The sequence below is a fragment of the Talpa occidentalis genome, unplaced genomic scaffold (assembly GCF_014898055.3).
Source record: "Talpa occidentalis isolate TD23 unplaced genomic scaffold, MPIMG_talOcc4v2.1 talOcc4.16, whole genome shotgun sequence".
Taxonomy (NCBI): domain Eukaryota; kingdom Metazoa; phylum Chordata; class Mammalia; order Eulipotyphla; family Talpidae; genus Talpa; species Talpa occidentalis.
The window spans coordinates 73525439-73548543 of record NW_023601653.1 but is presented as its reverse complement, the minus strand read 5'-3'; the positions used below and the strand labels follow the sequence as shown (position 1 = coordinate 73548543).

Here is a 23105-nt window from a genome sequence, read left to right as displayed (position 1 = left end):
CATGTTACAGGCTGACTACCCCACTGTGAGAGACTCTTCAGGACAATTAACTCAGTTTGTTCACAAATGTGTTACAATAATAGAATAAAAGAAGGAGGAAGAACTTATAAAGTGAAATTGAGACATGTCAACTAATTGTGATGTGGAAAATAGGGAAATTTAAATACTGATTAGATAATTGATAACATTAAGCAATTATTGCTAACATTTTTAGTTTTGATAATAGTATTGATAATGTTTTTTAAAAGGTCTTTTACTGTGGGCTGGACTGACTTACTTGCTTCCGAAGAATAGAGTATGGTGGCGGGGCAGTGGGGGAGGGGTTTGTGTGTTTGAGTACTTTTTGACCAAGGTCAGCATCCCCAGTGATAAGTCATATTAGCATGTAGTCCTTGGTATGGTATGATAAGGGTACTTCACCTTTGTGTGTTCTTCCCCCAAACCCATAGTATCCAATTTAATCATAAGGAAAATAAACATGAGACTAAGACAAACTGAGGGGCAGTGTACAAAAGACCTGACCATACCTTTTCAAAAATTTCAAGTCATGAATAACTAAGAAAATGTAACAGAGCAGAGAAGGCTAAGGAGACATGATAACCAAATGCAATGTGGTATCCTGAATCAATTTCTGGAATAGAAAAAAAGGAGCACCAGTAGAAATCTAATGAAACCTAATAGTGCCTGGAGTCTAGTTTAGTTAATAGTTTTTTATTTTTATTTATTTTTTAAAAGATTTATTTATGCATATAAGAGCTGGGGGACAGGCCAGAGACGCAGGAGGTGAGAGGATTCACCAGAGACAGAGTGGGAAACAGAACAGGCAGACTGACTGAAACACATTGCTGAGGGGAGCAGCAGGTGAGTCAGGAGAGGTCTGCTTCGCCATGTGGGTTGCTCCCTGGCTGGCCAGGGATGGAACTCGTGCTGCAGAGGCTGCGGTTTGCTTCATAGTACGGTGCTTAACCCCTTGTGCCACGAGGGAGGCCCTAGTTAAATTTTTTTAAAGGCTATAAGCAAAATTGATTTTCTGGAACTCAAAAATCACGGACCAAATCTTAATGAACGCACCAAGTATTGCCTCCCTGTAAATCTGGGCCTGAGCAAATGGTTAACCTTCTTTATCATCTTCGGTATCTTTTATTTATTCTTCAACACCATTGTGTTGGGTTTCCACAAGAAGTCAACCTCCAGCAATGAGCATAACTCCTGTATTATTTGTAGACATTGTGCTATTTTACCTCTATTGTCTCTTTTCCTCTTTACAGTAACCCTGTGAGATGGGGATGATCATTTTGCCCATTTGCACTTAAGGAAACTAAGGTTCAGAAAACTTGTCGAAGTTCACCTAGCTAACAAGTAGGAAAAGCAGGTTTGACCCCATTCTGACTTCAAAGTCCACATTTTAATTCATTACAAATTAATGGAAAGTTCACCACGAACTGCAAACAAGATAAGTATTGGCTATAGCCTGGTCTTTGGGTTTAAGGAATAATTGATGAGCAGAGTAGACAGCTAAAAATGGAGTGGGGAAGGGGTCTCTGTTCAAAATTGACAAGTTATTTTACTTGTCACCTGCCATTTACTGCACCTGCCATTAACCAATTCACTCTTTCAGTAGACATTCTTGTTCAAATGAGGCCCAGATCCTGCTCTCCCATCCCTGAGAAATACATTGGCCTCTGAAGAGGTAGCTCCCACAAAGCCTGGCAGAGCCCCCAGCCCAACGGCAAGATAAGATAAAACATGCAGAGGAACCAGGGGAAAGAAGCCAGCCTGGTGACGCCCAGATGCTCCCTCAGTGACGTCTGTCCACAGCAGACACCAACCCTCCAGGGACTTGGGGCTCAGCCAAGAGACCTCTGATTTTAAGACCAGTGCTATGAAACCTGGATAGCACTGCCCTTCCAGAGGCTTCTGCAATCAGAATTGCTCCCAGTCCTCTGACCGAGGAGGCAGATAGGCCTGACCAGGGGTGTCTCAGTAGGGACAAGTGAGAGAAAGAAAGGCCCTTGCGTCAAGAGAGTCAGCAACCCTGGATTGTTGACGTGTGCAAGGCTGGGCATTGTGAGTTTGACAGGGCTATTTTTGCCCTTGCAGAGTGCTGTCAGCAAACAGGAGGTGAGGGAGCAATACGGCAGAGCGTTGTGAAATCTAGATCCAGTGCACTTGAGCTGTGCTAGGGACTGGGGCCCCGCAGTCTGTGCAACTGCATTCACTGTTGGTTCACAAAATCCACAGAAAGGTGAAAGGCCCTGAGCAATGACAAGGGCCAGAGAACATGGGGCCCATCACACCATTTTGAAAGGAGGTGCCACTCATAATGATCTCTTCTTTCTCCCCTCTCCCTAGAATCTTGCTAGCACCGCAGAATTCCCCAGTTACTCAGAAGTGAAGGGGTCTAGATAGCATTGCCCTGGGTCGTGCTCAGCAGTGAGCCTCCAACAAAAAGAACTCTTGCCCCTGACTTCTAGGTGTCTTGGGACAGCAGCCTTGGGTAAACTGCTGTAATGGGCACCAGGCAAGTAGATCTGTGCAGACTGTCAAGGTGGCCCTTGCTTTATACAATAGCCTCATTCCCAGAAAGTTGTTCCTAAGTTAAATCCTGTTGGGGCTGCCGCCTTGAGTGTGAGATTCCAGGCTGTGAATGCACAGGGCTTGCCACCCAACCAGAAACACAGGGTGTCATCCTTTATCCCTCCCTCTCCCACACCCTCAAAATCCAATCATTCACCAGATCCTGCCAGTTCTACTTCCTTCACTTCTTTTGGGCAGTCCCGTTTCCTACTGCCCTGATGTGCCTCAGACCCCATGAGGGCTCCCTCCACCCACACCCATGCTTGGTGCTGCCTCCATAGAGTGTGGCTGCAAAGTGTCACTCCTCTGAGGACACCTCACTGCTCCCCAGTCCCTCAGGATGAAGTCTAGCTCCTTGTCAGACCCTCCTGAGCTACCCCCCTCCCCACACCACTGCAACTTCTGCCTTCCATCTGCAACCTTCTGTCTTCCATCCATATCCAAGGACCCCTTGGGGCCTGAGCTCTGAGCCCACTGCCCCCTTCCAAGATTGCCACCTTATCACTCACCTTTCAAGGCTTGCCCCAGGAGCCCTTCCTCTGTCCGGAGAGAAGGGAGCCCACAATACACTCCGCCTCACAGCTTTCACACCTGTGGCTCCCACTAGATTTGCCATGTGTTTCTGCATTAGGGAAGAAGTTCCTTGAGGGCATGTGTAGTGCCCAACATCTGCCACCAATGCCTGGGACTCAGTAGAGATGCCCAGTACCAGCCTGTGGAATAATTGAAGCAATAAGGGAGGGTGTTGCTTTACTCTTTATTTTTCATATATTTCATTTAATCTTTATTATGTTTTTCTTTATTATAAATGTTTTTTCCTGACTATAAAAGGATGATGTCAGTTGTCAAAAATTCAAATTGGAAAGACATATAACTTAGATAAATTCCTTCCATAATTTTTCCTACACTTAAGTCTTGTTTAGTAATATCAAATAAATACTCTGAATATTTTTAATTTTTACCAATATAGGGTCATATTGTATTCATAAAGACTTTTTCCACCACTAAATACATTTTTTTTATCTGTCTTCCCAGATCTGTGCATAGGGATCTGCCTTATTCCTTTTAATGACATAATGCCTGGATGTAACCCAATTTATTTAGCCAAAAGGTCACTAATTACAATTTGGTTTTATTTCCTTTTTTTTTTTACATTACCAACAATGGTGCAGTGAATATCTTCTCTTTTTGTAATTTGGGGAGATATTTCTATGGAAGAAATAGACTTATTAGGTAAATAGGTACAAATATTTTAAATTTTAATAGATAATGGACAAATTATTCTTCAGAAAGATTGTAGTAATTTGTATATATTTGGTAGCAATGTACAGTCCTACCAAGTGTGCGAAGTGTTTCTTTATCCAGACATTCACCAACATTGAGTGTTATTAGTCTCCTAGATCTTTACCAGTCTAAAAGGGTGCATGCACACACACATACACACTCTCTCTGTATATATATATGTGTATGTGTGTACATAAATATGTACACGTGTATACATATTTATGCACACACATATACATATCTATATACATACATGTATGTGTGTGTGTGCATTATCTATCTATCTACATAAAACCATTTCTGTTGCTTCTTCAGTGACTTGTTTGTTTTTATCTTTGTTCCTCTATGGGGTCACTTTAAAGACCTCTACAGCTATCAGGGAAATCCATCCTTTGTCCCATATGTGACAATTTTTCCTCATTTGTCTTTCTCTTCCGACACTTTATGGTGCGGCAGAGTAGGGAGTGGCTAGAGCACAGGATCTGAAACCAGACTGCTTGATAAGCCTGGCTTTGTCTCTAATTTACTCGTCAGAGCACTGTGGTTTAGTCGCTTAACCATGGCTGCCCCATCTACAAACCCAGGCGTAACAACTGCCCTTGTTTCATGGGATTACTATGAAAATGGAAAGAGTCGATGTATATAGTGTTCTTTTCAGTGCTTGGCATGAAATCGGTGCTATAGGGGTGGCTACTATTATTATTTTGCATTCAAACAGTTTTAATTTTTAGGCAGTCCAATTCACCGATTTTTTTTTTTATGGCATTTGGATTTTCTGTCCTGTTCACAAAGGCTCTCCTTGGTCTAGGATTAGAAAAATAGTCACCAAGGCTGCTATTTAAAGGAGTCAGTGGAGAGTCCCCCCTCCTTCCCCCTCCCTCCCACACTTTGCTGTCTTCTAAATTAATTTGACTTTCACATACCAGGATTCTTTTTAAGGAGAAAATGACCAACGTTTGCCTCATGTGTGTGGACCAGGTACGGTTGCCTTCACGGCACCCTGGTTTGGGAAATGGGCTGTGAGACCTGTCGTTTCAAGGCTAAAGAGCGGGCCTGGGCAGGTCGCATCCCCTCCTTCTCACACTCAACAGCCTCTGTTTGTCAGTCAGCACCAGCCTGGGGCTAAAGCTCCTCCTCCTGAGGCGTTCTCTGCCCAGTGGAAGAGGAGAGCTGCTCTCTGATGGAAAAGAGCCTCCCCAGTCAGAGGGAGAGCTTGCTGGGTGGGTGGGCAGTGAGGAGGGACACAGGGGGCATTCCAGAAAGAATGGGGATGGTCGTATGCTGCTCTACAAATATATACCTGCCTGTGATGTACCAGGGCCTCTAGCTGCCTCGACAGAAAGCTATTGAGGCCAGAAGGAGGTGTTGAGTTGGAGAGCAGCCAGAGGCAGATCAGGAGCGTTGGACTAAGACTTCTTGTCCCAGTTCTAGATCTTAACTGGTCACATAGCCTTAAGAAAGTGACTTCAGGGCCTCCCCGGTGGCGCAGCGGTTGAGTGTTGGGTTGCGAAGCTGCCCGCAGCCTCTGCAGCACCAGTTCGATCCCCGGCTGCTCCCCGGACACCGGAGGAGGGTCCCGCATGGCGCGCAGACCTCTCCTGCCGCCCGCTGCTCCCCTCAGCAGTGTACTTCGGTCCTTCTGCCTGCTCTGCTCCCCGCTCTGGCTCTGGTGAATTCTCTCTCACCCTCCCGCGCTTCTGACTGTACCCAGTGCTTGTATCAATTAATCAATCAATCAATCAATCAATCTGTATAAATAAATAAATAAATCTTTAAAAAAAAAAAAAAAAGAAAGTGACTTCACTCCTCCATGGCCCACTCTGTTCATCTCTAAAGTGCAAACTCAGCTTATGTCCATAGGCAGCTGTGCAAATTCCATAAGATTACACATGTGCAAACATTCTGTCCTGTACAGTGTAAATATTTGACACCCTTGGGGCACTTTCTGCTGCTAATTGAGAGCTGAAGTCGGTCCTGCCTAGGGGGCCTCACTATGGATTCAGGCTGTCCGCATTCCCTGGGGCTCCTGCGTGGGCTTCCAGCAGAGAGGCCCAATCCAGAGATCCAGGTGTCCGTGTTTGCAGTCCTGCCTTGGGACCCTCGCCCAGGCTACCAGACTCTCCCAGCCCTTTTGTTGACCCAGGTGAGGACTCCACTCCAGGACCCTTTAACCCTGAGTGAGATACTGCGCAGGAGGGCCCAGTCTGCTCCTCTCATAGGTTGTTCCTAGCAAGATTAGGAATTGCCCACAGGCACCTACTATGGCCTTTCAGCCTTGTTTTTCCCAGACATTGGTATGGGCCTGTCTCCATCAGGCAATTCAATGATCTGTTCATGAGTAGAGCTTAAACTAAAGGGCATGAGCAACTTCTACCCACACCCCACTTTCTCTCCACACTGCTAGAGTCCAGTGAACGGTGTCCTCCCACGGGAGGCAGTGTTTCTCTCCTGTGAGCAAGCTTCTAGAGGCCTGAAGAACACTGCAGAAGGCAGTCCCACATCTAGGTCCTGAAAGGCACCTGGCTGTTCGAGAAAAGGCACTTGGAAGTTCCCAGAACCTGTGTCCTGGTTTCAACACTGTCTAGTTGCATGACACTAGGCAGGTCCCTTGACCTCTCTGGTTCTTAGTTTCCTCATTTGTGAAATGAAAGGGTGAGATGTGGCTGAAACTGATGCCCTGTTGGCAGGTGGAAGTGTGCAGGGTTTGAAGTCTAATGCCTTTAGGTGGGACTGGCATTTCCCCAGCAAGAAGCATCGCCTATGACTTTTGCCACTGAAGACATCTGAGTCTGTCTTCTTTGCTTCAGTCCTGGTCCTGGGGAAATGTGCCAAGAGCCTCCAGCCTTTTTGATAACACTATTTAAGAGACACAGAACACTCCACTGGTCACCAAAGGAAGAGTTAAGTACAGAACCAGAGCCAGCTAGGCTTGCTCACTTTTTGAAAGTTAACCTCCACCCAAGATGCAAACAGTGAACCCATCACCAGGCTTTCTAAGGCCTGTGGCTCTCTTGGCAACAAGAAATCCCTAATCCTTTTCTCTTGCACTCACCAGTAGACTAAGCTGGCTTCACGTAGCCTGCTTAGAAGGGCCCAGCATTGGGCAGGGCACACACTTGGTTTTATGCTCTGCTCTTGCTTTCTTGAAATTCTCAGTAATTTTGAATTTGAGGTCGCACATGCTCATTTGCACTGTGCCTGCAAAATGCTGTGGATTATAGTAATATCCATTTGGAAACTTTTCACCAGTGTTTTTACCAGTCTCTTCCAGTAGGACATTGGTTCCATGGCAGGGACTCTGTGATTACCAGAGGAAGAACATTCTGAAGGATTCTTTCTGTCCTATGAGAACCTGCTGAGAGAGCGCTGACTCCAGCAAGGCCTCCTCTAAGATCCCCAGAGGGATAGCCTCTTGCTTTCCCATAGCATTTGTGTCTCCTGTGTGACACCCAGCCCTTCCTGAATTCATCACAAATTCCCTGTCTGAGTTATTCATCGCCACGTCATGCCCTCTGTACTCTGCTTGCCCAAAATTGATAGATAGATGCTCAATAAATGTTTGTGGACAGACTGGAGAATAAACAGAACTATCATCTCAGAACAGAGTACAGGGCCTGGCATACAGTGGGTGCTCAATCAATGCTGCTGATTCATCCACAAAGCAGGCCAGGCTATTACACCATATGGCCATGCCCTTGCCTCAGGCACAGGGCTAGAACTCATGAGGACCAGGGTGGTCTGCTGAATTCCAGGCTTTTCTGGGGGGTTAGAAGGAAACAATTCCCTGCCACTCCTGCAGTTCCAAATACCCTCAGGGAAATTATATTCTTTGCCCCCAGCCCCACCCCGTACAGAAACTTGCAAAGCTCTTTAAAGTCTGCAAAGCGCTTTCATAAATATTAGTCTCAATCTGCCCTCTAAATCAAGACACATACTTAAATATCAATTAGGTGGTCATTGCTTTAACATTTTTTATTCCTTTTACTGCCTATGCTCATTGAGGAACAAATTAAAGATAAAGCAAAAGGGAAAAGACACCTCAGTGCTGGAGATGACACTTTTAATATTTTAGTCCATAATCTATAAGATTTATTTATGCAAACATATGTCTCTACAAATCGGGTACTGTCATCACTGTCTTGTAATCTTATCCCACTGATTGGCAGCTAACAGACACCCCAGGTCACATAGCTACAGAGCGGCAATGGTGGGGCTTGACCCCAGCATCCTAACTCTGAGGCCAGAGTCCTCATCCCCGAACCAGGCTACTGCTGAAACCCCGCAGAGGGATTTTATAGACTCCATTTTATGACTGTAGGAATAGAGCCCCAGCAGGAAGAGAAAAGGGGAGGTGCTTGCTTAGGGGAAAGACCCCAAACTGTCCTGGCATACTATAGTTCACCATGGGTGAGGCTGGGCTGGGTTGGGCTGGCTGCTCCAGCATTCCCACCTCTGCAAAACTGGACTTTGCCTCGCAGTAAACAGTCACAGGGATGACAGGGGTCAGCTGTCAGGCAGGGGGCCCAGAGGGAGTAGGTGCCAGGTGGCAGGATCAGGCTGTACAGGACTGACCCCAGAGAGCAACTGGATATCTGTTTGGTGACCTTGGAGGGCTCATGCACTTTGTATTTTTAGAAAGAGACTAAGGGCACAGCAGCAACCCGGCTTGACAACTGCCATTTTGCACTGGGGCATTGCTCTGGTCCTAGGAAGGACACTTACAGCCTGGGTCTGGGCAGCAGCTAAGGTCAGGATGAGCCTCCTTCCCTCCCCCTCTCTCTCCCTTCTACTTTCATCTCTCCCTCTGCCCCTCCCTCCCTACGCCCCTGTCTTTCCTCTCTCCCTTCTTCTTTCCTGCCTTCCACCTTGAACACACACTTCTGGAACACACACTTCTGTTTTAGGTACAAGAGGAAAGCAGATCCAGGCCTCTGGCCTTCCAGGAAGGTGGCAGAAGAGCAAGAGTGAATAGACTTGCAGAAAAAACACTTTGGTTAAGAGTCTGAGCTCTGGTTTCAGGCAGAACTGGGTTCAGACCTTGACTTGCATCTCTCTTGCCTGTGTGACTTTTGGCATCTTATTTTATCTCTCTGATCCCGTCTTTCCCATAGTAAGGTTCCGATGAGAAGTTAACGAGATACTGCATAAAAAACACTCAAGGAATGTGTCTGGAACATGATAAGTGCAGAATAAATGGAGTTATTAAAAGAGAAGCTGTAATTTGGAAGAATCCTGGGGCTTGAACTGTTTCACATGTTCAGCTTCCACAGTGGATCCAGTTCTAGAGATGCCTGGGGGTTTGGGTTAGAACTGGCTGGGGACTGACACAGCATTTTTGCTGGGGGTTTGGCAGGGTTTGGCAGGGGTTCATCCCTTTCATGTGTATAGACTTGATCCTACACCAGCTGCTCACAGCGAGGGAGGAGGGGTGGTAGTCTCTTGTTTTACAAGAGGAAGCTGAGAAGCCGTGAGGTTGCATGACCTGTGTGAGGTCACTGAGAAGAAATGGCAGCCAAGCTCAGTGCAGAGGCCTTGACTCCAAGCAAAATGTCATTCACTCAACCTTCATTTTCCCCAGGTCCCAGACTACAACATCAGGGCTATTTGCTCAGGGTGCAGTTGTGGGGGTGGGGGCGGTGGAGAAAGTGTGTTCTTGCGCCTCACAGCTGCACTCAGATCCTTATGAAGGGCGATCAGGTGAGCAGCCAGACTGGATCTGCTGGGCAGGGACCGGGAGAACATAGAACTTGAAGACTGGGGTTAAGCCATCAGCAGAATGGTTCTGGGTTGAGACCTCTGGGATTCACAGATCCTGGCAGGGGCAGTCACCCAGCAAATGTCCCTAAAGGACCATTTCCACCCTGGCTTTGATCCGGGGACTCCTCTCCAGCTTGATGTCACCTGTCCCTGGGCCTGAGGCTGAGCACCTTCCAGTGACTGTAACTGCAAGTCTTCCTCAGCGGCAGCCTGTCTATGCCCAGGACCCAAACACTACTGGCCACAGGGACAGTAGACAGACAGGACACACACACACACACGCTCACACTTAATGAAGCTGTGATAGGTTCTGAGAGGAGTCAGAAGTCCATAGGTCCATCGAAGAGTCACCCCATATAAGAGACCAAGAGAACACTGCAGGCCACAGTCCTGCCTCATAACCCCTTCTGAGTGAGTGGGAGGGAGGGCAAATGCATCATTCAGTCAGCATGCCAGACTAGATCCCAGGCTATGGGACAGAGGAGAAAATAAATCAAAATCCTTGTTCCCAAGAAGCCTATTTGCTGGGGTAAATCCAAAGGTCTTTTATCTCCTGGCTCCCCTTTTACACACTCTCCTCTCAGCTAACCCTTGTCATTTTAGGGAGTTAGAGTAACAGAGAGATGGGGGAGGCAGGCATCTTTGCTGCGTCCTAGATGCCTAACACATGATAGGAGCTGAAAACACATTTGCTGAACTGAACTAAGTAGGAATCTTGGCAAGCTCTCCGCAGGGCTGGGTGGGGTGGGAAATTCTCCACCTTCCTTTTTTCCTATCTCAGTGGCAGATTCGATCTACTTCATGAGGTCTTCTCTGGCCCAAAACCAGTGGTTGTAGGCACAACTCTTATTGCTTTTTATTCTAATTGCCTGAAATTCCAAGGAACTTTTGGAAAAGCATAACCTAGTGGGAACCTCTGAGACGCACATGCACCATCCTGTGGAATGTTGATGTTGTGCTCTATGATCCCTTGTTCTGAAAGTCTTTCTCACTTGCCTCCTATCTGGATTTAGTTGCCATCACAACATCTAAAGTTCTACAAAAACAAGCAAAGCTCAGTAAATGTGTCTGAGGAAGACATGGAGAGGATCCAAGGGGAGGGGAGGGCACAGTGGACTAGGGGTGCTTTGGTGGGGGGAGCACTAACATTGACAACACCTGGCTGAAGGGAGATCCCACACTTAGAAAATACTGACAAAGATGTAAACTAATGGTACTTCAATAAATTTTTTTTTTTAAAAGAAAGGATCTAAGGCTAAATACATCAGACCCATGTGAACAGCATATGGTGGGCAACAGCCGGGCACTGAGGAGACAGGAGCTGCTGGACTATGCCAACCGCTAGGGCGAAATACACATTTTGATTTATTCACTATCCAGTAGAAAGATCTATTCATAGATATATTACCTATATATGCTTTAGACTAGTGTCACCTTCTAGGGGTTTCCATGGCTTATGATTCCAGGAACTGTCTGGTTAAGTGGTTAAGGACACTGACTCTTGGGCCTCCCTGGTGGCGCAGCAGGTTGAGCACATCGCTGTGAAGCTGTCTGCAGCCTCTGCAGCGCCGGTTCAATCCCGGTCAGCCAGGGAGATACCCACATGGCGCAATGGACCTCTCCTGTCTTGCCCGCTGCTCCCCTCTGACTGTTCTGCTCCCCACTCTGGTGAATCCTCTCACTCTCCCGTGCCTCTGGCCTGTACCCCAGTTCTTGTATAAATAAATAAATCTTAAAAAAAAAAAGGGACACTGACTCTTGAGCAAGCCTGGGTTCATAGGAGAAAAGCAGGGGAGCCGAATAAGATATCGGGGGAAAAAAATAGTAACAATACAAAACACAACAAAACAACACCAGACAATTATAAATCAGAGACATCCTGCAGGGCAGGAGGAGGGAGAGGGATCAGAGGGAGCGAGAGAGGAGCACAGGGGACTGAGGTGATGGTGCACGGGTGCATCAGTGAAGGAAACTCTATGGACTCTACACCTGAGGGGATGGGGCGAAGCAAACATTGTTTAAAAATGAACAATGATGTAAAAAAATATATTAAAAAATAAATAACAAATTCCAGTTCAAATACTTAACTGCTGGGTAATTGGGGCAACATGACTGAATTGCTCTGAGCCTCCATTTTCTCATGTAAAATAGGTGTTGCTGAGAAAATTCAGTGACAAAGCCAAAGCCAAAGCAGCTAGCGCATAGAGGGCAGTAAACACAGAAGAGCTGACTACACTGCAATTTGGCAGTAGAACTTCAAGCTTGCATAGGCCTCAAAACTTGAGCTTGCATCAGAATCGCCTGGGACAGAACGCTTGTTAAACACAGCTGGATTCCACCCTGCCTCTCTGATTCAGTAGGTCCAGGGCAGCACCTGAGGACTTGCATTTCTAACAAGTTCCAGGGGCTGCTGCTGCTACTGTTGCTTCAAGGACCACCTTTTGAGAGCCACTGTCTAGCAAAATAAAAGAGTGAGTGAGAAAGAGAGAGTGAGAGAGAGAACCAGTGGCATACAGAAGAACATTTACAGGCTTAGGACTACCCGGGCCATTCCTTAGTATCTGGTGACTGGGATGTTAGTGCCTCATTGTCTTCACCTGTGAAAGGGACTCTTCCTATCTGCTTCGTGGGGGGTGTGCCTGGCATAGAGTGTTATCATTATTTATTTACTAATTAAATTTTAGCTCAATTCTTTTGCCCTTGAAGGATGAGTAGGATTACCGTGAGCAGAGATGAGCTGGGCAGGTTTGGGAAACAGAGCTGAACATGCCAAAAACTAAGGGGAACCTAGAGCAAAGTGCGAGATGGATCTGGTAGCCCCAGAGCAAGATGCTCATTCAGAAAGCACCCTTGTTTAGGGTATTTGGAGAGAGCAGAAAAATTCTCCAGAATTCTTTGAAATGTCTATGTGGCAAGTCCACGATTAACTTTGGACCCTGACTGAGGTGGGCCCTGGACTAAAAACAGCTGACAAGGTGACTTACTGCAGGGGAGGTGGGAAATCCTTCCTAAGAAAGAGCAGTCAGGCGCCATGGGGTTCCTATGACAACCCTGATGCCTTCCCATAACCTCTGCTTCTCTATAGTCTCTAACCCCCCTTTGTTAGAATGAAACCCTGCCACCTCCTCTCAAAGGAATCAGAGCCTTGGATTCCTGGCCCCTGGCAGGTTGATCTAACCCAGGGCTCTGCAAGCTGTTTCCTGGGGGGACCCCTGGCGGACACCAGAAGGGCTGCATTCCTTGCCCTGGGAGACTGCCCACGTGCCCTTGAGAGCGTTGTGGTCCCAAGGCCTCCGTGTGCCGCCTGGGGCGAGGGCAGGCTCCACACAGCAAGACTGTGCCCAGGCCTTGGAGGAGATTTCTGCGCCAGTTGGGTATTATTACAGGAATTGCACGCAAAGACACCCCACCCGCAGTGGATTAGAGACTGTTGATCTTTAAGGATGAGATCCACTGTTCTTGGCACTAGGAAAGCTGCAGTCTGAGGGCTCACTCACCTGAGGCCTCCAGGGTCTGAGCCTTTGTAAGGTTTAGCCTGAAGACCAGTGGTAGCTTCCAGTCTGAGCCATGCATTCTCCGAGGTGGGACACCCTGGGAGAAAGGGCTGTGTCTGTCCCCGGGGGCTTTATTTTGAAGGCAGATTCACTGTGCAAACTTGACTCTCCCCTCACCCACAAGCCCTCGTGCCTAAAATCCCTGCCTCAAAGACCCTTCTTTCGCCTTTTTTGAAAAAATTCTTTGAAGTAATTTTCAAATCAAAAGTTCAAAGCTATCATCATTCATTGTGGGTTTAGTGTGGCCAGTCACTGAGCTTGGCACCAGGGGGCCCAGGAAGATGGGGTCCCTGCAGCCAAGCAGGCAGTCATCTAGAGATCTAAATGGAGCCCAGGGCCAGCACAGGGCAGGGGCGCAGTGCCCAGGGCCTGGGTGGGGCTTGCAGGGACAGGGTGTAGAAGGGAGAGTAGGCTTCCCCCTGGGGGAATGGGGAAGAAAGGCCTTTAGTCCTGGAGCAGTGGGGAAGGGTGGGGTGTGTTCAGGGAACAGTGAGTAATCGGAGTGGCCCAGTCAGCTGAGCATCACTGGCTTGGCACGGACAGAGCCCGGGAGGGTTAGCTCGCTTTCCCCGGGCTGGGGGAAGAGGACAGGACACCAGGCTAGAGTGGTGTGGAGGCCAACTGAGAGGGTCTGCGTTGCCAAATCACAGCAGAGGCTGCGGAGACCCGGTGTGGGTGGTCCTGCCTGAGAATCTCTCTCCCTGAGATAGGGGCCTGTGTTGGGTGTGAGTGAGGCTCTCTGGGGGCAAGGCCACCAGTTGCCAAATGGGGAGAGAGAGGCAATTCAGAGACCAAGGGGGTTACTGAGAAGACAAAGTGTGCCTTAGACTTACGGACTCCAACAGACCCAGAGTCAGAACCTCTGACTTAGAAAGCCTCTGGCCCACAGGTGGGAGTGTAATCCTGAGTGAGAGAGACTTTTCTCTCATCTCATATATGTTTTAATACTTTCCAGTTTTCGAAGCACATTCACACACATCTCGATGGTCTTTACCCACACTTTGGGCTAAACAGGGGGGATATTGTTCCCATTTCACAGATGGAGAAGCTAACATGAAGTTGCAAATTCTGTTTTATGTTAACCTTGGGCCTTTTTTGGTCCTACTTGTTTTTATCGAAATTTCTTTTTTACAAAGTTCAAATATTCACATGGCTCAAAATGCAAAAGAGACAGATAAAAGTGTGCAATATTAATCTCCCAGTTTTCTAGGTCACCTCTTACCAGCTTGAACCATAACCTTCTGACTTTGGAAATGATACCCTTTCTGCCTCAGGAGTGTGGGGTGCAGTGACGCAGCCTCACTGTAGATTCAGGAGCGCCTGAGCAGTTTCCCTCAGGTTGAGGGGTTTAACCTCCTCTTAGCAAGCATACATCTGCACACATGTGGGACCATCTAATTGTCTTCTTCCATCTTCGGTCACATGTTTATCTTTAGATCCAAAACTCCTTGGAGGCAAGGAGTGTGCCTTCAATTTCATGGAGGTAGTAGAGTAGGAGTTTAAATTACAGGCTCTGGCACAGAGAATTGGGGTTAAAAACTATGCTGTGTGACCCTGGGCAAGTTACTTAGGCTTTCTGAGCAGTCACTTTCTCAGCTACAGCAAGGTCCTCAGCAACTTCATGGGGCTGTGTGAGAACTAGATAAGATGACTCATGTCCCATGTTTAACTCTGTGCCAGGCACAAGGTATGACTCTGTGAGTGGGAGGGAATTGCTATCATTCCTAGTCTAATGGAAGCCTACTATGTGCGCAGATATGATAGAGCCTGACAGACTTAATTCTGACAGGATAGGGATCTCTGGCACCTACTTAAAAGCCAGTTGGCTCTGTAGGTCACCCCAATCCATACTTTTGAACAAGCCACTCCTCCTGGGCTGGGAGCCACTCTTTCTTTCCTTTTGTGGGAAACCAGCCTTCCAAAGGCCTGGCTCACCACCGTCTCTTTTTCAGGTGAGGCCTGGCTTTTTGGGGGGTTGGTCCTTTTGAGACCATTGGAAGGGCCACCAGCCACTACTCCTCTGTAGCCCTGAATTTGAGCTGAATCACAGGGACACTGCCATATGGCTTCTGTCAGAGCTGACAGGAATGACTCATGGGATGGTCACCAATGTTCTAGAGCTGCCTGGGGCAAAGTGACTCACTGGTTCTGCCCCAGGGCCTGGTCCCACAGCTGCCTGACCTCTGCCCTTCTTGGGAGAAGGTCCTCAGCCCCAGACTGTCCACTCAGAGGAGGGGGCTTCCCTACTTCTGGATCAGAAAGAAATTGCTTATTCCAACCTCCCTCACAGATAAGGAGAGGAACCTGGTGACAGGAACAGGCTTGCTCTTACATCTGGTTTATAGCAAAACCAGGATTTGTACCTCGGCCCAGAGTTCCTTCCTGTTTTACCCTCCTGGCTGCTACAAATCCCCAAGTCTCAACCTCCCAACTGGGCCTGCTCCTTCCCCACAGGGCACTCTAGGTCTTCAACACTGAGTCATGGATTCCATGGTGTCTTGGTAGGACAGTTACTTGCTCCTCTGGAAGAAACATCTACCTTGTAATCTTGTTTCCAAGGAAGGACAACATGATCTGGTGGAGTTTGTGGTCCCTACTGACCATAATGTCAATAAACAATGTAAAAATATGTTTACTTTTCTGTTAAAAGAGGCATTCCTTTCCTGGTCAACTTAAGTTCTGTAAAGAAACAAAACTATAGGCCAACAGGATTAAGGGATAAATAGTTGTCTGGCAGAACAATGGAGTAAACCATGACTTCAAGGGATGGAATCCACACCAGCCTTGGGAGCTGGGACTTGGCAAGGGTGCCTGGGTAACAGGGAGGTCTGGGTAACAGGAAAGGGTGAGGAGCAGAGAGGGAAATGATTGTGCTGGGCCAGGTCAGGGAGTGGGACAAACTGGGAACAGATGCAATGGATCTGCGGTATCTGCTAACCCCCTCACCTCATTCTACCCCATTACCAAATCTATGTCCTCTGTAGTCCAGACCCCTGCTGGTGTTCTGGAATAGAACTTTGGAGCTACACCCACCGAGTGCTTCCTCTTGATGTCAACCAAAACTCCCCAACCGATGCTTGGTGTCATTGGTTGGGAGGATTGTGGTGGGCTGCCTTTCTTAGGGGTGTATATTTTATTTTTATTTTTTAAAAAATTTATTTCATTTATTTATGCACACAAGAGCTGGGGTGTAGGTCAGAGCTGCAAAAAAAAAAAAAAGGAATTCTTGGGGCTGGCAGGCCCTCCTGCTGTCCTCTGGTAAAAGTGGGGGTAGAGTGCGCAGGAGGGAATAAGACATAAAATAAGGGGCCTCCCCTGGTGGCACAGGTGGTTGAGTGCCGCACTGTGAAACTGTTTGCAGCCTCTGTAGCGCGGGTTCCATCCCGGCCAGTCTGCAAGGGTCCCACATGGCAAAATAGACCTCTCCTGTCGCGCCCGCTGCTCCCCTCAGCAGTGTATTTCGTCCGTCTGCCTGTTCTGTTCTCCGCTTTGTCTCTGGTGAGTTCTCTCACCCTCCTGCGATTCTGGCCTGTACCCTGGTTCTTGTATAAATAAATAAATAAATAAATCTTAAAAAAAAAAAAAAAGACATAAAATAGGGAGTAACAGAGGATCTTTGAAGGACTGATCTCAGACCAGGAGGGGGTGGGGGAGTGAGGGTGCTAAGAGCTTGGAGTTCTGTCTTTCCTTTTGGGGAGAAACAAAGTCACTACTCCCTGGGAGATGGGATTTTCCTCCCACTTTGTAGATGTGGAAATTGAGACTCAAAGAGCCAAACCCAAGACACAGCTGGGCCCAGAAGTGGAGTATTAGCCCCCCAGTCCCTGCTCTGAGAGGAGGCACACTGAACAAGCCTAGGAGCTAGGGCCAGGGCCTGGGGCTCAGAGGGGTCCTCCCCTCCCCTCCCCACACCATGGCAGCTCAGGGAGAGGCTGCCCCCCTCCAGCAGGCAGCAGCGGGGGCCACGGGCAGCCTGGGAGAGGGCTGGGGCCAGGGCCAGAGGAGGCAGCAAGAGAGAGCCAGCAATTCCAAGTCCCGTGAAACAGAAATGACTCAGGCTGGGTGGCTCAGCTGGCGGCCCAGCCCACATTCCCGGGCCTTTGTTCCCGGCCTGCAGGAGCCCAGCCTTAAAGGGCCAGCTCTGGAAGGCAGGAACAGGCCACCCTGCCGGCCACCGCCGCCCTCCTTTTGCCCTGACCCCTCACTGAGCGTCTCCTGGTCTCCAGGCTGTGTGTAAAAAGGGTAAAAATCCTGCAGGAGGTAGGGGTTCATCCCATTAGAATCCTGGGGCCCTAAGGGAGGGCGCGCAGATCCTCTCAGCCAGGACTCACACCTAAACTGGCCCAGAAGGAGTAAGAAAACGCTTTCCCTGCTTTTTAGAGGTTGCTCCCAGGAGGGGCTCCCTTCAAGGCAACTTTCTCACAACCACCTGTCCTGCTAGCCTCTCAGGCGCAGGGACTGAGCCCCTCCCCGGGCCGGCTCAGTTCTGGACTATTCCTGAATTCTCATCGCACACACGTTCGGTGGGTCTAGGTTGCCCGATCTTGACTTGCGATCCGGGGTCCCCGCCCGGGTCTCCGAGGGCTCCCGGCTCCCCAACAAGGCGGTCCTGTCAGTGGATTCCTCGAGGGAGAAACACCGCCCAGCGCCGGTGCAGCCAGGGGCTGGGGACACTTCTCTGGAGCCCGCACGCCACCACGTGGACGCTCTGGAGATCGGGGGGCCTTCTGGAGCCCAGAAGGGGCGCCCTCCAGAGCGTCCCAGCGCTGCCAAACTCAACTCTCAGCTGCAGGGCAGTCGCGAATTGGTACATATCGATCGAAGAAGGTGCTACATGAGAGAGGAAAGCATGAGGTCTGCACCCTTCCATGCTCACTGTGAACCCCACATCCGCTGAGAAACAATAGCTCTCCTCCCTGGTGGCGCAAGGGGTTAAGATGCAACCTGTGAAACTGTTCGCAGCCTCTGCAGCACAAGTTCAAGCCCACTCCCACCTCACCCCCACCCCAGCTGGCCAGGGAGCAACCCACGTGCACAGCAGACCTCTCCTGACTCCCCCACTGCTCCCCTCAGCAGTGCATTTCAGTCCATCTGCCTGTTCTGCGCCCCACTCTGTCTCTGGTGAGTCCTTTCACACACACCCCACCCCATGCCTCTGGCCTGTGCCCCAGCTCCTGTATGCATAAATAATAATAAAGAAACCTTTAAAAATAAAAAAAAGAAAGAAAGAAACAATAGCTCTTAGTTCAAGTAAACAAAAGCCAATGGCTCTATTAAAACTTAGCGATGTTTGGAGTTGGTTGGTTGGTTTTTTTCTTTTGGAGGTTTGGGAAGATCAGTGTCCTCAAGTACCCACCCCTTCTGCCCCCACCTCCTCACATATTACTTGGTCTGTGCTCAAAACTTATCCCTGGAGGTTTGGGTTTACGGTTTGTTCTACTGTTAATATGTGCATTTTCAGAAAAGGGGTCTCCCTTGGGCTTTCAGGGTGATTTCACAGCTTAGTAGATCTTGAACTGAGAGCTGGGTTTTAGGAATAGAAAGTAAAAGCTTGTAGCTGCTGTCAATATGGAGGGGTAAGGAGAGGAGCAGTGGGCACAGCCAGGGAGGAAAATTGGGGTGGGGGGCAGAGATCAAGGAGCAGGGAAGCGCCAGCACATGGTTGTGTCCAGGTGGAAGCACTGGGGATTGTGGAGAGGGCTGGGGGCCACTGCACAGACCCTTACCTCCTAATGAGTATCCTTTGCACCTAGAACAAACCTTTACTAAATGGGCTAGGACCACAGGTTGTAGCTTTGGGGCCTTTGTGGAGTATTGTCCCTGGTATCCTTGGCCCTAACCATCCAGACCGCCTGGACTGAGACAAGTTCAGGATACATAAGGAGCAAACCCTCTGAGGTCTGCCTCATGCATCCATCCACACATCCATCCATGTTTCCACTCATGCATCTGTCTGTCCATCTCTCTACCCATCCACCCATCCATCCATCCATCCATCCATGCATCCATCCATGCAACCATTCATCCATCCACTCAACAGATATCCTGTTGTGGTGATCTGCTGAGTTAGCTTCCCTCTCTTCAGTCTGTAACCCCTTTCAAATCTTTCCCTTCTCTCATTTCTCACTACCACACTGGCTGAATCACTTGTCACTTGACCCTAAATCAAAATCATAAATTTTTAATGAATCTCCCTGCATCTGGGCCTTCCTGAGCTAATCTACCCCCAACACCATTCCTACATTAATCTCCCTAAAATGCTCCCAGTTCTCTTGAGTGAAGCAAATTGTTAGGAGCATCCAATCTGAATTTCTTTGCCCAACTCAGAGCCCTACAGCATATGTCCTGTATCATGAGTCTGTCTTTTGGAGCTAGTAGCTTCTTGAGGATAAGAGCTTTGACTTACATATCAAAATAAAATCACATGCAAATTATAGGTCAATCAACCAAGCCCAAAACTGATTTAAAAAGTGGAATTAGGGCCTCTCCCTTGGCGCAGCAGATTGAGCGCAGTGCTGTGAAGCTGTCCGCAGCCTCTGCAGCGTGGGTTCGACTCCTGGCCAGCCAGGGAGATTCCCACATGGTGCAGCAGACCTCTCCTATCGTGCCCGCTGCTCCCCTCAGCAGTGTATTTTGGTCCATCTGCCTGTTCTGCTCCCCGCTCTGTCTCTAGTGAATTCTCTCACCCTCCCGCGCCTCTGGCCTGTACCCCAGTGCTTGTATAAAGAAATAAATCTTTAAAAAAATTATAAAAAAAACAACAAAAACCCATAAATTTTTAAAAAAGTGGAATTAAGAATATTAGCTAGTGTGTATCACCATGTACATACAAAACTGCCTACTGAAATTTGTACTGATGGCTGGTGTCTGACACAGTGGATGTGCCTGGGCTGGTGTTCCTGGTCAAGGGCCAAATGGGACAGGTTTCATTTGCTAAGCTGTGCACCCCCCTTGAGGCCATGTTGTTCTGAAAGAAGAGGAATCTTTTCCTATTCCACTTCAGCCTCAGAGCTCCCCCTATTGTGTTCTGAGATGATTTCCTCCTGGAAGAAAAGAGAGCAGTCCAAAGTCAAGGCCTGGCCCTGGTGAAATCTCAAATAAAATGGACAACTCAGACTCCTCCTCCCTTCTCATATTTGGAACGCGAGGGTGCAAGGGAAGTCTGCCCTTCACGAAGTACAAACGACAACATAACATCATTCCCGAGTTCAAAGGTCCTTAAGAGTTTTCTAGTCTAGTTCTTTATTTTTTCAGGCCTTAAAACTGAAAAGGATGCTTCTTGCCCTAGTTTTCCCACCTGGTTAGGGGAAAGCTTTACAACCTCTCTTTGCTGTTTCTTAACCGCTTCCCTACTGGAGCCTCCAATGAAGCCTGTGCTTCTACCTTCCAGCCCGGAAGTCCCACCTCCAGGAGGAACCAGCCCATCAATCTGAACCACTATGCCACCAAGAAGAGCGTGGCAGAGAGCATGCTGGACGTGGCTCTCTTCATGTCCAACGCCACAAGGCTGAAAGCAGTGCTGGAGCAAGGCCCATCCTCTCACTACTACACCGCCCTCGTCACGCTCATCAGCATCTCCCTGCTCCTGCAGGTGGTCATTGGAATCCTCCTGGTGGCCATTGGTGAGAAGCCCAGGCCTGGAGCGAGCCTCCAGGTCCCACAGTGGAAGAAAAGCCTGCAGTGCCTCCCAGCAACACCTCCATGTGCGCGTGCCCACCTCACACTGAACGCTGACCTGGGCTCTCTGCATTCCCCATGATACCGCCTTGTTTCAGGGGCCCCACAGAGCAGCCCCACAATACCCGCTGAAGGACTGTCCTTAGCGAACTTGGCACAGTTCCGTACAGCCTTGTCATCTGCGCTCTTGGATGACCCAAATTCTGTTTCTATTAAGTGCCATGTGGGTGCCCTCCCCTCACATATACTCAGTGAGGGCCAAAGGCATGTCTGTCCATGACTCCCACCTCCCTTACTTCTACCATGCCATCTCTGAGGTGCCAGGTCTTCTACCCTTGAGGGACTGTCGGGATGCTCCAGGACCCAAGCTCCCGTGGCCCATCTTGACCCTTACCTCCCACTCCCCATCTCTCCACAGCACGGCTGAACCTTAACGAGGTTGAAAAGCAGTGGCAACTAAACCAGCTCAACAATGCTGCCACCACCTTGGTCTTCATCACCGTGGTCCTCAACGTCTTCATCACGGCCTTCGGGGCACATAAGACAGGTTTCCTCGCTGCCAGGACCTCGAGGAATCCTCTCTGAATGCAACCTGGGACCCAGGTGAGGGGGAATGGATCTCCACTCTCTAGGGGTTTGGTAAGAGATCCTTGTCAAGTAAAGGGGGGAAAGTTATAGATCTGGGGCCAGGAGGGGATCTTGGATCTTGGATTGGGACTCAGAAAAAGCCCCCCAGTGCCCTGGCTCTGTGAACAGGGCATTCATTCCTCTTCTGCCCTGTGGTTGGTTTTTCTATAGCTGGGAAGGGGTGGGAAGTCACGTGGCTACCTGTACACATGATTAGTGGTTGGCTCTGCCTCTCTGGCAAGGGAGAGTTGGAGACGTAGGATTTCTCCTTGGCAACTGTCTAGGAGTCATTGCTACTCAAATGGTTGCCCAAGGACCAAGGGCATCAACAAAATCATGGGGGAAATCTGCTGAGCCAGCAGAATCAGATCTGTGCCAGGGACAAGTCTGGCCTGCCCTCCTCATGGCCTCTCTGCTTCCCCAACAGGTACTGGGTGTGGAACTGCTTCTGCCTCTTTCCTCCCTGACCTGCCAGGCTGATGGGCACTTTCCACGGCTCCCCGGGAGATTTCCTAAGAGGGCAGCGTAGATGCCCATGCTCCCTACCCACAGCACCTCAGTGAATATGATGGCTCCCTTGGCTCAGTGAGTTCCATCTTGGTCTGGAGTTTGGGGGTACTGCCAACCTTTCCTCTTGGGAGCATTAGCACCTGAGGCATGTCCACCCAAGGCCCAGTATGGCCCCCAGAAGGCTGTGACTCCCTCCCCATCCACACCCTGTGCTCCAGACCAGTATCCCCTTTCTGTAAGATGGAATGATTTCTGTCTATAAAGGTTTCTGCAAATCCACCATGAGTCAGTCTTTATGTCTCAGTTGTGAAGCCTCAAGCGTCCAGCTTGGTGTCTGGATGCCAGTTTAATGCCATCTGGTCTCTAGGTGCCCTCTCCAACTGTGTCGTGGAAAGGGTGCAAAGGAGCACACACCAAGCCTGGAGGGAGAAAAGGCTTTTAAATCACTCCCTCTCCTCTGGGGCCTCTCTGAGTCAGGCCTGGAGCTAATGACCATCTGCTACAATAGCAGGCCATTGACTGAACTGAAGCATGCACGCACAATTCTTTTTGAGAAACTCCTATAAACTTAGTCTTGCTTTTGCATTAGCGCCTTCTCTTAGGCACATGTCCAAGGAATACAAAGTAATGTTGGTCTTTGCCTAGGCCAAATATAACCAGCAGGGTAAATCTGTACCTGTAAAGCAGCTAAAACAGAAATGAGACTGTCTGCTATATTAGCACAAGCCACACCTTGGATCTTCCCCATGCTCACCAAACCGTTCCCCTGTCATATCTAGCCTTCTTCACCAGGGGTCCACCAGTCTTTCTTAACTGAAGGCAGCAATCTGCCCAACAAAGAATGCTCCATCAGCCGGTGCCTTCCTCAGGCAGAAACAGCCCTTTCCTGAATAAACCGCATGGGAGAAGGTTGTCTCTCACGCAGCAGGTGCCACACTAGTGGTAGAGCATAGAGATGGTGTGAGAAGATCCCGGGCATGTCCACCAAAGGCCCCACGGTGGGGAGACGAACCTTGGTCCCCGCAACCAACCCTCCCCCCATAGGCAGGCTACAGGAAAACACAGAGCCATGCTGCTTTCTAAGAAGATGCTGTATTTACCACCTCCCCCACCCTCCCC

The 23105-nt window shown here is 49.0% G+C and overlaps 1 protein-coding gene across 4 annotated transcripts in view; it reads left to right on the top strand.

The window, feature by feature from the left end:
- Window positions 1-22260, top strand: part of NINJ2 (ninjurin 2) — a 72221-nt gene extending 49961 nt beyond the window's left edge. For 3 of the 4 annotated variants that reach the window (XM_054696557.1, XM_037514590.2, XM_037514589.2), the window contains exons 2-3: window positions 20563-20794; window positions 21268-21454. In XM_054696557.1, coding sequence (XP_054552532.1) covers window positions 20563-20794; window positions 21268-21434 — 399 coding nt within the window. In that variant the 3' untranslated portion in view covers window positions 21435-21454. Of the gene's footprint in view, window positions 1-20562; window positions 20795-21267; window positions 21455-21903 lie in introns of those variants that run through there. The other variant, XM_054696556.1, reaches the window with a different exon arrangement.
- Window positions 22261-23105: the final 845 nt, after the last annotated feature.